This window comes from Mirounga leonina, unplaced genomic scaffold (assembly GCF_011800145.1).
Source record: "Mirounga leonina isolate KUSES-001 unplaced genomic scaffold, KU_Mleo_1.0 Mir_154, whole genome shotgun sequence".
NCBI classification, from domain to species: domain Eukaryota; kingdom Metazoa; phylum Chordata; class Mammalia; order Carnivora; family Phocidae; genus Mirounga; species Mirounga leonina.
In genome coordinates this window covers 64,910,374-64,924,131 of record NW_023270389.1, presented here as the reverse complement: position 1 = coordinate 64,924,131, position 13,758 = coordinate 64,910,374, and the positions used below count along the sequence as shown (strand labels likewise).

General features: G+C 41.0%; 2 protein-coding genes across 6 annotated transcripts in view; both read left to right on the top strand.

The window, feature by feature from the left end:
• AHCTF1 (AT-hook containing transcription factor 1) overlaps positions 1-7,618 on the top strand; it is a 77,966-nt gene extending 70,348 nt beyond the window's left edge. For all 5 annotated transcript variants that reach the window (XM_035010994.1, XM_035010997.1, XM_035010995.1 and 2 more), the window contains 3 exons: positions 3,773-3,906; positions 4,985-5,067; positions 5,889-7,618. In XM_035010994.1, coding sequence (XP_034866885.1) covers positions 3,773-3,906; positions 4,985-5,067; positions 5,889-6,075 — 404 coding nt within the window. In that variant the 3' untranslated portion in view covers positions 6,076-7,618. The remainder of the gene's footprint in view (positions 1-3,772; positions 3,907-4,984; positions 5,068-5,888) is intronic.
• LOC118014590 (kinesin-like protein KIF28P) overlaps positions 7,316-13,758 on the top strand; it is a 70,448-nt gene continuing 64,005 nt past the window's right edge. Inside the window, 2 exon segments of the mRNA XM_035011041.1 lie at positions 7,316-7,384; positions 13,303-13,497. Of these exon segments, the coding sequence (XP_034866932.1) occupies positions 7,316-7,384; positions 13,303-13,497 (264 nt within the window).

Below are 13,758 nucleotides of genomic sequence, written 5' to 3'. Positions count from 1 at the left end.
AAATTCTGTTGTGTAAAGTGCAATTTGATTTAAGACTGTAATTATTTCTCCTAAAAATGATTAGTAGTTACAGGAAATTCCTCTCCCCCTCCAAAAAAGAAAACACACTTTATCTTTAAATAGTAAAGTTTAAAGATTCTAAATTTCGAAGTATCTTTAGATTCAGGAATTTTCTGTTTCACTGTGACTCTTGAACCCTATAATTCACTTGACACAGGTTTAATCTTCTAGAATAGTATCATTTCTCTTCATTCTGCCCTAAGTGACTTAATTTTTCCTCAAATAGAATCAGCATTTTTAATCTTAAGTGCCGCTGTGTTTGGCTCATGTCCCAGCAGACATCCGCAACCTCAAATTGTTTTGAAGGGAAGGAGCAGTAGAATTTTATTGATTAGGATACAGAAATTATTTCAGTTCCTCCTCCCTGTTGCCCATAAATTGGCGTGGCTGCACGTCCAGCCTCCCTCATTGCCCCTCATGAGCTCTGTATCGTTGGGTTGGTATAGCTCATACCTTCCCAGCGGGGGTGATGTGTCTCCCCAAAGAATGAGAATATCTTAGTCTTTATCTGTGCTATTAGGATTTGGAGGGGGGATGTTTCGGTGAAGCAGCCAATTAAGAGAAAGGGTCTAAAAGGTGATGATGATGAAGGAAATGTTGAGACACTGGTGTAGCTGAACAGAACGTGTTAGGGTCGTTCTTGGCAAATGTGATAAAAATGGTTAGGTGAGCAAAATGTAGTTGTTCACTTAAGGTTGAAGATCTGAATTTCAGCAAAGCAGCTCAGGGACTCGTAAGTAAAGTAGGTGCCTTTGTTGTATTTATTTAACCTTTCAGAACTGTTGTGTGTACTTTTAAAAGCATTAGTGAACATCCGGTAGAGTTAGTTGCCTTATGACTTGAGGAAGGCCACACGAAAGATAAGCCATTTAGAAATATGCAAACTGAAAATTTTCTGTATTCAGCATTCACTCTGCAAACACTGTTTAAATGTGTTGGTTTATGCAGTCATTTATTTTAGATACATAGTCTGAGCCCAGGAAGGGCCCTTTGCCATCAGATTGATCATTTGTTTTACAAAATAACTTGTAGTTGCGGGAGGTCTGTCTCCCTCCCCCAACCTCCAGTTTTTAAAAATAGATCTTTGATTTTGTGGTACTGTAGGATTCAGTTTTTTACGGTTTGAGGAAAGGGAGGTCACGCCCATACTTTCCTTGGAGCAGGACGCAATGACCAGAGTGTGTCCGATTTTAGCTCACTTGACTAAGCTGCTAGATCAGATAAATTTTAAATGTCGCAGCGTGGGTAGCAGAAGGTCATTAACACAATTCTTTTACTCTTTCCTTGTGACTTAGAAAAGTGTAGCAAACACCCAAATTGTATGGTATTTTGGCAAATGTCTCAGTAGTTCTGATCTTCGTCATTTTTACATACTTGTCACCTATATACCCACGAACTACAGCTTGTTTCTGTAATAAAATACATGCCTGCCATAGAAAATTAGAAATTCAGTGTATATCCTCTTGTTATCTGAAGGACCGATAACCAGAGTTCACATTTTTGTGTGTCTCGTGGCTTCCCCACCGATAGGCTTCCCGGCTGGCACTGCATCTTGCCGATGGGCCACACATGCTTGTACCTTCTTCTGTTACGTATTTGAACCGTTGTCAGATTCTCTAGTGTTAAAAACAGGCACCTTCTCGCATTATAGAAGTGGTGAGAAATTGGGGACTGAGATCTCTCCTTTCTGCCACTTAGTAGCTGGGCAGCCAGTCCTTTCACTTTTCTGAATCTGGCTTTCTCGCTTTGACAACGAAGAGGACAGCGCCTGCCCCGCAGCCTTCTGACAAGGCAGTCACCAGCATCCAGGGCCTCCTTGCATCTCTTGCCCTCCAGCTAGAGTTCCCTCTCTCCTCCTCTGCCCATTCATGTTATCTTCTTAAAGCTCTTTAGGAAGGGCAGGAAGCACAGAGGAGCGGGCCCAGAAATATTATCATATGACCCGAAGGCAGAGAAACAGCCGTCTTAGAATTTAGTTAGAGGCATTTCGCTGGTCAGAAAAACATGAAGCTTGACATCTCCGTGGAGTCTAATTTCTGTTACTCAGCAGCAGGTGTTTAAGGGCCTGCCAAGGGCCTGAGGCTGAACTGGGGTAGATGTTCGTCAGGTGATTGGATTCCCACTCCAGCGCAGTGAAGTGTAGCTACTGTTCTTCCTTCCTTCCACAGTGAGGGGAGGTTGAAGTTCAGGGAGACTGAGCCCCCCATGCCACCCAGGCTGCGAGGTGGTGTCCGGAGCCCACCTGCTGGCTGCTCAGAGCATTGACCAGTACGTTCCTGGCCTTGAAGCCGGCACTTTGGGACACCTTACGCCTTCGGTAGCGCTGGCATCAAAACTTCCCCTCAGGAAACAGAGGTGGGTGAGGAATGAATATGCCAAGAAGTATCATAAAATCTTGTTTGGCTTAGTAGAAGCACGTGGAAGAAATGGGGGAGGCCGAACATTTTTGCACACAATAGTGGGTGTTCATATTTCCTTACTTCTTTGAATTGTAGGGGGAGATGGAGGGGAAGAATGTGAGCTGGTCTTTGAAAAGCCAGGGCAGTTGTTGCTCCAGGTAGCCTAGAAAGAGAAAAACAGCATGTTTTCATTTCCTGGAAAGACCCTAGATAGGTTTCTTCTTAACGACAAAAGGGGAAGGTCACCACCAGCACCCCCACTGTTGCTGGCTCTGCCCCTAGTCCTCTGGCAGCAGAGAGAACTCTGATTTCTGACCTCACCTCGGTTTTTTCTTAACAATCATGTGCTTTAAAAGCAGAATTTGATGTCTTATAGAAGTCCTGACTGTCCAGGTGGGTGAAATAATGCTGAACTAGACTTGGAGAATTTTATTTCAGGACTGTAAATTCTTGAAATAGTAAGCACCTACTGTGGGCCACCCACGCTGTTCGATCCTCTCATCTTCACGATGACTTGATAGGTCCTGTTATTAATCCCATTTTGTAGAAACTGAGGCACAGAGGGGTCTTATTTGCCAAGTGCAGGAGCTGGGATTTAACCGGTGGCAGACGGCTTCAGCGGCTGCTTCCGTAACATGGCTACTGGCCATGAATACGGAGATCCTGTGGTAAAAACAAAATCTGAGATACAGTCTGTGATATTTTTAATTACGTATTTTGAACCAGTTCTTAATTAAACCATTTTTATTTATCTATGGCATTTCTTCCGATCAGCCTGTTCTTCCACATTCATTACTTTCTCTGCTTACTTTTACCCTTTATGGCGGGGACTTTTCTGTTGTTGCTTTGACCCGAACAGCTAGCTCAGAATGAGCTGGAAGGAAAGAACTTTTGAGTCTTCTTTGAAGATAAAATTACTTTTGTAAATGAAAACCTCGTCTCTGGAATAGGAAGGTTTACAAAGCAGTCTAGCTCAGCTTATGTACAAGATTGACGCTTTCCTCCCTGAGAACATTTGAGGAGCAGTAAAGATTAGAATTAGTGGAATGATACAGTTCTGAGCTTTTTAGGTCTTATTTTTCTGTTGTGTTACTTAGTTTGAGGCATTAGATGTTCCTGAACTTGGGATTTGCCCTGTCGTTCCTCTCCTCCTGGTGCAGCTGCCATGTTCAGATGCTCGTGTCTTCCAGGTTGTCTTCCAGGTTGCCTTCCCAGTGTGCGTCGTTTGTTCCAAGCTTTAAAAAAACATAGATACTGATACATATATAGATGGACATGGATACAGTGTGTTTTTCCTCCCTGCCTTGCTTTAGGGAAAAAAATAGAGGCTCGCGCACAGCTGCAAGAATTAGTTTCAGATTTACCTTCTCGGTTTGTCTTCTCATCTCCTGCGTCACGGACCAGGCGGAAAACCACATCTAACACATCCAGAGCTGGAGATGAACTGGTAAGAAATGAATTGTATTCATATGCTTATTTAAACATGCTCTTTACTTGTTTAGGCAGTGTTTCCTAAATAAACTTCATTTATACTGAAAGCCCCAGATCACCTTGGCGGGAGGGGGGGGGGGGGGGGGGGTGGCCCTTCCCTTGGACACAGTATGTCACCAATGGTGTGTTCCTGGCAGCTACGGTTTAGATGACCCATTAGGGGAAAGGCTTTTAGCTTTTAGGGTCTCATCAGAATGATCTGGATGTGTTTCTCTTGATTAGAGGTCCCTGAACCCCCAGGGTGTCTTGCACAGTCACACTTGGAGAGAGAGTGTTTCAGAGTTGAGTGTATCACCTGATGGCACATAACCCTAAAATCAAAGCAGTTCCGGGATTGAGAGGGAGACAGACCCTTGTTTTAACAACATTAATTCATAAGCATTTTTTGAACTATCTGCTATGAGCCAGTTACTATTCAAGGACAAAGACTTACAGAGAAATCTTGGGCAGATTCATGGTCTTTCAGGAGCTCAGTTTAATTGAAGAGGCTAAAACACACATAATTACTTCACGGTATGTTAAGAATCATTTATGCCCAAATAACCGTATAGACGGAAGGTAAAGCAAACAGGCACCACTGGAAGAGAAAACCGTGGATCACAGAGGCACAGAGGCCTGGCAGTGCTCAGGGGTGGGGGGCTGCTTACAAACGGGTGAACAGCCATGTGCACATTAAAGGAAACGTGAAATAAATTCTAGGGAGGAAAACTGCTCTCTGGTGGCCAGTTCCTTTACAAGATGACGAGAGCCCGGTTGTGGACAGAGGCAGTGGGAACAGGAGTGCAGCAGACAAGGACACGTTCCACGTGAAACATTCGTGCCTTGGAGATGAACTGGATGTGTGGGGGTAGGGATAAAGAGCGGCCCTAGATGACCAGAGTTCCTACTAAAGATAAAAGGGGTCCATTTGGGACTTGTGGGGTCTGAATTCACTAGCCCTCTTTGGCCATATTCCTTGATGCAGGATAGAACTAATACAACTCGGATTTCAAGTATTTACTTACGATTTACCTTCTAAAATTTTTAACCCCTAGAAAGATAATGCTCCATTAGTAGAAACTGTGGGAAGGCCAAAAGTGAAAACAACCAGGACGGCCAAGACAAAACAAGCAAGCAGGTATGAACTTTTTTATGCTGTAATTTTTATCCATTTTGTTTTGTAGATTAGATTTGAGAAGAGTCATAACTTAGAGAAATGAAGCTCTTCAGGAAAGGGTCATTCTTAGGGGCATTGTGCACACTGGCTTGTGGCGACGGCTGGGTCTCCCCACACAGCAGTGAAAGCCAATCTGTCCTTTTTAAAGAAGGGTCACGGGGGTCTTGTTTTTGGCAGTGGGAGGTTTCACCCTTTCCTTAGTAAAGGTAGATAACTATTAATAAAAATAGACTTAAAAATCTTGTACTTATTTTACTAGTAGCAATAAAACTTCCATTCACGAGGACATTTGTCCAGGTATATTGGCGCTTAGGCATGGTTGAATTTCATAAAAGTACAAAGTAAATCCATTTGATATCTTCCTTTAAAAATGGACGTCATGAGACTTTGGACCATAACTCATAACACCGTTCACACATCATTTAGCTTTATATATATATATTTGGACCATAACCCATAACACCGTTCACACATCTATATATATATGGGAAACGTTCATCGACGGAGGTATACCCGTACTTGCTGATTGCTGGCGTGCGAGAGTTGCTGTTTCTCACACACTTCACGGGCCTGCTGGGCTCTCAGCCCACCGACATCACGTGAAGCTTTTACGCAGCCTCCAGGTACCCTATGTGACCAAAACCTTTGCTTCACTTCTAAAATCAAAGCACCAGGAAAGGGTACTGCTCCTACAGGTTTTTTTCCCCCAAGGTAATTGGGAAGTGGATTCTAGTTGATATTTTAATGTATTTATTCTTACTTGAATTGTGTTTTGTTTTCAGAAGCAAAGAAGATAATTGGTCACCTCCTCCTGTGAAAATCCAGCTGATTTCTCCTTTGGCAAGCCCGGTTGACGGAGTCCAGAGCAAGCCTCGAAGAGCAACAGCAGTAGCGGGAAGAGCTCCGGGAAGGAGCAGGAAGAAACTGTGTTCCCTTCCAAAGCAAGTTTTACGCAGAAAAATGCTATAATTTTTTTTCAAGTTTTTAATGAACACCAATTTGTAAAATCATCAGAATTGTGTGGATTATTAAAAATCACCTAATTTGGAAGAAAATAATTTGTATAAATTACTGTAAATTTTTGTAAACAGAAGGTCTTCAATAAGTACAATAACTCCGTAAGGAGTGTGATTCTTTTACTCGGGGCAGTTTTTCTATTTTATATTGACTTCATACATTTATATAATATGTAAATATGGCTTCTTACTGGAATGTTAAATAAAGTGTGTACTTCACAGTAGTTTGTGTCTGTTAGATTTTTGAGAGGGGATTTCTGTTTTAATAATGATTTTATAATGCTAGTAGGTATTGGTCCCATTTTCTTTCGCTACAGTTAAAAGGTATTAGACCAGCCTTAAAACGAAGATAATTGAAGAACTGTTGTTTTTTTTTAAAGTTGCTATTTTATAATTTATGCACTTTGCTCCTATGATTGAGATTTCTAATCATAAAATGTATATATATATTTTTTTGCCTGTTACTATGTTGAAATCGAATTATGGGCATGTAATTTTGCCGCTTTTTGTAGTTTAACAAATTTTGTATATTCTACCTCAAATTTGTCATTTTCCAAGTAATGCATTGGTTAAATACAATGTTGGCATTTCTTGTTCAGCAAGCTTAAAGGCTCTTTACCTTTAAAGTCTCTTCATTCTTCAGAGACTAATCATCCAGGTTAGACTGACCGGTTCACTGCTCACTAGCCTCCTGGAAAGGTTTGAGAAGAAAGGGAAATGTCAAACAAAACTATTTCATGGCTGCTCGATACACCTCGTGTGTGCCTAGTATCGACAGAATGAGAAGTCTGAACAAATTTTATAATATTCTTGCTGTGAAGGAGCTTGCTGTAAAATCACAGAAATCCCTTAATATTCAGGTTTGAAAACTCATTTTGATAGGACCTCAGGCACAGACTATTGAGGATGGGGAACGAGTGTGAGGTGGGAAGGGAAAAAGAAAGACACTGTTGTCTGCAGTACAACTGTGTAGTTCAGTGGGGACGCTTGATGTAGCCTGTGAAACTCATCAATAAGTGAGTGCTGTAAAATATAACAGGTCATGGGTAGTGTGTAACGAATGGACCATTAATAATTGATTGTCTAGAAACAAACTGCTTGTGTTGGCTAAGCTTGTAATGTGTTAGTGTGAAGCAGAAGCACTGTGCTTTCCACCTTATTTTTCTACCAAATAAATCCACGGGAGATGGGAAATGATGACAGCACCTCTGCCAAGTACGGACGGTGTGCGAGTAGCGGTGCGCGTGCGGCCTTTCACTCAGGTTGGTGACGGAGGCGACGCCGCCTGCTTGAAACTCTGACTAGGACTTGCATTTTATTCCTTTTGCTAATGATCGTTATCAAACATGTATTCAAGCTGCTTGTCATTGATGGAATATTAAACTTGCTTTAAATGAACTTGTTAAACGAGTCATTTAACGATCTCTACGTAATTAGTAAACACGTAACCTCATTCCTTTGTGCAAGTAGCTCAATAAAAAAATTGATGAGAGAAACGTACTGTCAAGTTAGTAATTCTTTAAACCGATGCGGGTTGGTGACTATAGATACATGCTGTTTTTAATAAATGTACTTTTCCCCCCAGCTGCTCATTCAGCTGTGTTGCTACAACACTGTAGGATAAAACAGAGGTGATACTTGTTCTGGGACCCTGTAGCAATCTCTGATTATCAAGGCATTAGTTACAAATTTTAAGATAATTCTGAACAATTGACCCATTCAGTGAACTTTTGACTGCTTGAATCAAACGCGGTACTAGAGAAATGGGATACAAAGCAGCTTGCTATCTCATGTAAGTAAGTAAGTGGTGGCAGAACGCACCACAGTGGTAAGGCAGACAGCCCCCAGAGACTGATCAGGTCTAGTTCATTCTACCTGGCTTGGTCATGAAGACTCTGGAGATGGAGGCATTTCAGATGACCCAAGGGCCGAGTAAGATTCAGACAAGGATATGCTAGAATGACGAGCAAGGGCATATTGGACAATAGTCCTAAATGGCATCCGATGAGTGTAATGGAGACCATATATGATATAAGGTCTTCCTTCCCATTTGGACCTTGTTCAACCTGACGCTCTTCTCTGTGGTCCATCAGTTCAAGATTGTTTTGCACGTTTTCAGTTGGTGTCCATGATTTCCTGCCCCCTAGCTTTCATCTGTATCCCAGAAAATACTTCAGCAACCAGGCGACATATCATTGGATAGCGCTTTATGTGAATAACGACCACTTCAAGTGTAGCAGCTCATGGGGGCTTCTAAAGGGGCATGGCTTTTCAGCAACCTGATAATAAAGTCAAAGAATTGTGAGGAGCAATGTAATGTTTTAACCAAGAAAAAGGAAATAAAACTATTTTATAACCTAATCCGTCAATACGCTATAAAGTAATTATTCCAGGGTATTTTTCGCTGGCCTTTAATACTGCTAGAGTAGCTACAAGTTTTAAACAGTAAGGAGGTAGAAAGTAGGCGCTAAGTTAATTACATGGCTTTGGGACCTCTCATCAAAAAGATTGCATTTGATAGCATTCTACCACCACCGTTGGCTAGCTTATACTAGAACAGTAGCAAGGAGGAGAGTAGACCAATTCAAGAGGTGACTTGAGGGTGAACGGATATGGGGCATGCCTGGACAACTGGAGCCTGTCTGGGTAACCTGGGCTCTAATTCTCTGACTTCCGGTCTCAATCCTCGTGGTGGGGTCGGAGGACCAGCTTGGTGAGACTGACTGTGTTAGAAGAGGTAGCACTTTCTCAGGAACCTTTGAAGTCAGATGAACTTGGGTTCAAGACCTGACTTTATCACTCACCCACTGTGTGACCTTGAAGAAGGTTTTAATCTCTCTCAGCCTTGGTTTCCTTCTGTGCAAAATGGAGATGTTGATACTTCACAGGCTTACTATTTCAAAAGCTAGATGAAAATAATGTGTAAATCAACACAGTGCCTGACAAATAAGCAGCGTTGATATTAGCCACTATAATTATTTCTTATTTGAGAGACCAAGACCATATGTTGGGGGGGGGGGGGGGGGCCCGCGGGGGAGGGGCAGAGAGAGTCCAGCAGACTGTGCACTGAGCGCTGAGCTCAATCTTACAACACCAAGATCATGACAGGAGCCCAAACTGAGAGTCTAGACGCCCAACCAAATGAGCCACCCAGGTGCCCCTGCTATAATTTTTTATAAACATTTTCATTGAGATAGTTCACCTACTATAAGGTTCCCTCACTTAAAGTCTACAATTCAGTGATTTTTAATACATTCACAGATAGGTACAACTATCACCAGTTTCAGAACTAAAATTTTTATGACGTCAAGAATCTGTGCCGTTTAGCTCTATCATCCTTATCCCTCTAGTTCTAAGCAACCCTTAATCTAACCTCAGTCTCTATATTTCCCTGTTCTGTACAAGTCATGTGAATGGGATTAGTCTTTTGTGACTGGCTTCTTCAATTTAGCATAATGTTTTCAAGGTCCATCCATGTTGTAGCATACACCAAAATTTCATTTCTTTGTGAATGGTTACTATCGCATTGTATGGATATACACATTTTGTTTAATCCATTGCTCAGTGGATGTTTGAGTCGTTCTGGCTTTCTCCACAGCCTTGTCCGCAGGATATAAAGCTGCTAGAGACACTCGCGTGTAAGTTTCTGTGTGGACGTATGGTTTTATTTCTCTTGGTTTACACCCAGGCTGAGACATAATAGTAACTAGTTTAATCGTTGGAGAAACTGACTTCCAAAGCCAGCTGTACCGTCTTCTGCTCCCCCTAGCCAGTGTACGACGGTTCCACTTTCTCCAATCCAATCCAGTTACCTGACTTTACTATAGCTGTTCTGGGTGTGACGTGGTGCCATATGGTTTTGAATTGCAGTTCCCTGATGACTAAGGACGTCATGTATCTTTTTTCGTATTATTATCCATGAATGTATCCTCCTTAAATGTCTATTCAGATCTCTTACTCATTTTTTAAATTGGATTATCTTTTTACATTGAGTTCTTCTGGATACCGTTCCTTATTAGATGTATGATTTGCAAATTTTCTCTCATTCTATGGGCTGTCTTTTCACTTTCTTGATGGTGTCCTTTGAAGAACGAACATTTTTAATTTTAATGAAGTCTTACTTTTTTTTTTTTTTTTTAAACTCATGCTTTTGGTGTTCTGAGACTTCTTTGCCCAATCCAAGGTCAGGGATGTCTACTCCTGTGTGTTCTCTTGTACTAATAGCTCTTACATTTAGGTCTTTGGTCCATTTTGTGTTAATTTTTGCATATGGTATGAGGCAAGGGTCCAAGTTCATTGTTTTTGCATGTAGCTATCAAGTTTTTCCAGGACCGCTTCTTGCAAAGGCTATTTTTTCCCCATTTTGGCAGCCTTGATGAAAATCAGTTGGCCACGGAGGCCTGGGATGAGTTCTAGACTCTCCATTTCATTACATACATCTGTATGTCTATCATTGTGCCCATATCACGCTGCCTTGGTCACTGTTTGGTTTGCACTAAGTTGTGAGATTGGGAATTGTGAATCCTTTGTTCTTTTTCAAGATGGTTTTGGCTATTCTGGGTGCCTTCTAGTTGCATGGACATTTTACCATCAGCTTGTCAATTTCTACAGAGAATCAGGTAGGATTCTGATAGAGATTTCACTGAATTTGTACATCAGTTTGGTGATTGTTACCATCATAACAATGCTAAGTCTTCTGATCTATGAATGTAGGGTGTTTTCCAATTTTTAGATAATCTTTAGTTTCATTCAACAATGTTTTGTAGTATTCAGAAGATATATTTTGTACTCCTTTTGTTAACTATTCCTGAGTATTTTGTTCCTTTTGATACTATCAGAAATTGAATTTTTCCATTTCATTTTCAGATTGTTCAAGTGTATATAATTGATTTTTGTGTATTGATCTTGTATTTTACAACCTTACTGAACTAATTTATCAGTTCTGATAGTTTTTTTTAGTGAATTCCTTAGGATTTTCTATATACTAGATCATGTCATCTGCAAAGAGATCATTTTATTTCTTCTTTTCCTATCTAGATGCTTTTTATTTCTTTTTTCCTACCTATTTGTCCTGGCTAGACCCTCCAATACAATACTGAATAGAAGTGTTGAGAGTAGAAATCTCTAGGATATTAATTATGGGTTTTTCGTAGATGCCCTTTATCTGAAGAAGTTCCATTCTATTTCTTGATTTCTTACGTGTTTTTATCATGAAAAGGTGTTGGATTTTGTTAAGTGCATTTTCTACATCTATTGAGATGATATGTGATTTTGGTTTTCATTCTCTTATTACATGAAGTCATTATTTTAAAGTATACTTGAGATTTATTTTAATCGAGTATAGTAAGGTGATAGACACAGAAACAACTGCCTTAAAATTTCCAAGAGAATGGAGCATGACACACAGAGCCCCATGGGGAAGTATTAAGGTCAGTCAGAAGTCAGAAGGAGCACAGCCCACAGCCTTGGTTTCTGCAGGAAGGAATGGGCAAGGCATAGTGGGTGAGTTTGAGCACTTTTAGAATTAAATAGTTTGAGTAATTCCAGGGCTCTGGGCTAGAGAGGTGGTCTCTAATTGTCAGGTACCTGGCCCTGGGGTGATTTTGGGCGAGGGAAATAATTGGCTTGGTGTGTGAGAGTTAAGTAAAGGAGGTGCCTGGGAGATGGACTTGGGATATGGACTTTGGGTGGTTGGTTTACATGAAAGGCAAGTTGTTTACTATCTCTAGGGATTCATTAGCCCTGGAGGGCCAGTCTCTCTAGGCCCCAGGATGTCAATACATTATCAAATATAGAAAATAGAAAATATGATTAATACAATCATTTTCAGATGTTAAACCAACCTTACATCCTTGGGATAAATCCCGATTGGTCAGGGTGGACAATTCTTTTTACATGTTGCTGGATTTGGTTTGCTAATAATTTATTGAGGATTCTTGCATCCATATTCATAAGAGATATTGGTCTGCATTTCCATTTTCTTGTGATGTCTTTGTCTGGATTTGGTATCAGGGTAACACTGCCTTCATAAAAGCAGGTTTGAGTATTCCCTCTTCTATTTTTGGCAGAGTTTATGAAGAATTGGTATTCTTTAAATTTTTGGTAGAATCAGCCTTCACACCAAACCCTCTAGTCTTTTTCTTTTTTCTTTTTCTTTTTTTTTCTACTTCAATCTCTTCACTTGTTATAGGTCAATTCAGATTGTCTATTTCTTGAGTCAGTTTCAGGAATTCTGTATCTAAGAATTTGCCCATTTAACCTAAATTATCTAATTTATTGGTACCCAACTGTCCATCGTCTCCATTATAATCCTTTTTTTTTTCTCTAATCATGGTCCCTGGGTCCGGGGGCAGGGACAGTGCAAGCTGCTTCCTGTTTTAGAAGCCCAGCATTTGGTGAGTGTGGAAAAGCAGCCTGAGATCCTCTCAGCTTATCTGCCCTGGCATGGACACCCCCCAGGGGCTGGAGCAAGCACGGCCAGCAGCCTCGTATTCTCAGTGGGATGCACCCGAAGTAGAGCCTCCACTGCATGCGTGGGTGCTGGGTAGAAGAAGGAATCCCACCTCTCACCAAGTCTCTCGCAGGAGGTGAGGGTAGGATGTGAAATGCTGGTATCCTGCTCCTGGAATCTGGGGAGAGAGGCAGCCTTGCGGCATTGGCTGCAGCAGGCTGGAGTAGTCTCCACCTGGCTGAGTGGGCAGGAGAGGGGAAGGGAATGGTCTTGCTTCAAATACCAGACTCGACTCTCTAAACAACTGTGGTACTTTTCCTTGAAGAGATGTTTTGTCATTGGCTGTCTGCCCGGAGGACCTTTTCCAGAGTACTGAAATGGTTGGTTGTTTTTCCATTTTCATTTTTTTCATGAATAATTTTCACCAGTTCCACTGGGGAGCGAAACAGGGAAGTTCTCTGTTGCTATAGCTATTGCTATTAGCATAGCTGGGTGTTAGGCTATTCTCAGAAAATTAACATCACTAGAGACAAGCCTTTCAACAATTCTGAGGGGGTACAAGAGCCACTGCTTGTCATTAACAGCTGCTAAGAATAACAGAGAACAAAATGAATAAATGGTAAGTACCCGACTTAATTTTTTATGAGGTATGTCTCAAGACTTGCAAAATAACTTGGATGACAAAGAAAAACTACAATGATTAACTCTGAATTTGCAATTTGACTATAGAGAGAGAAGACTTCTGGGAGCAAATGTGTGATTTCCATGCATTCCAGGACCACCACAACCATACAAGACCCTAAGAATCCAGAACATAGGAAGACATTTATTTTTGACCTGGCATATTGGTCTCACGATGGATTTCAAAAGGATCAAGATGGTGTGTTTATTTCAGCTGATCCTAGCAGTCAATTTGCAAGCCAGGTAAATTGCCTTAAAACACAACTTGAAAGGAAAGGTGTTTGTTTTTTTTTTAATGAAGTGTTACCAGTAGAACAGTACAATTTTTTAATGCAGGCATGCTATGATATATACTTCCATTTGAGAGTTTGATTTTAAATTTATTCCTTTTTCATGTTAAACATGAGGTCCCAAAGTACAGCTATTGCCTAAATAATTTTTAGGAACTCAGATCAATTGATTTGCCAATATACTGCCATATTTTGAAAAAGAAGTGTCAGTCAA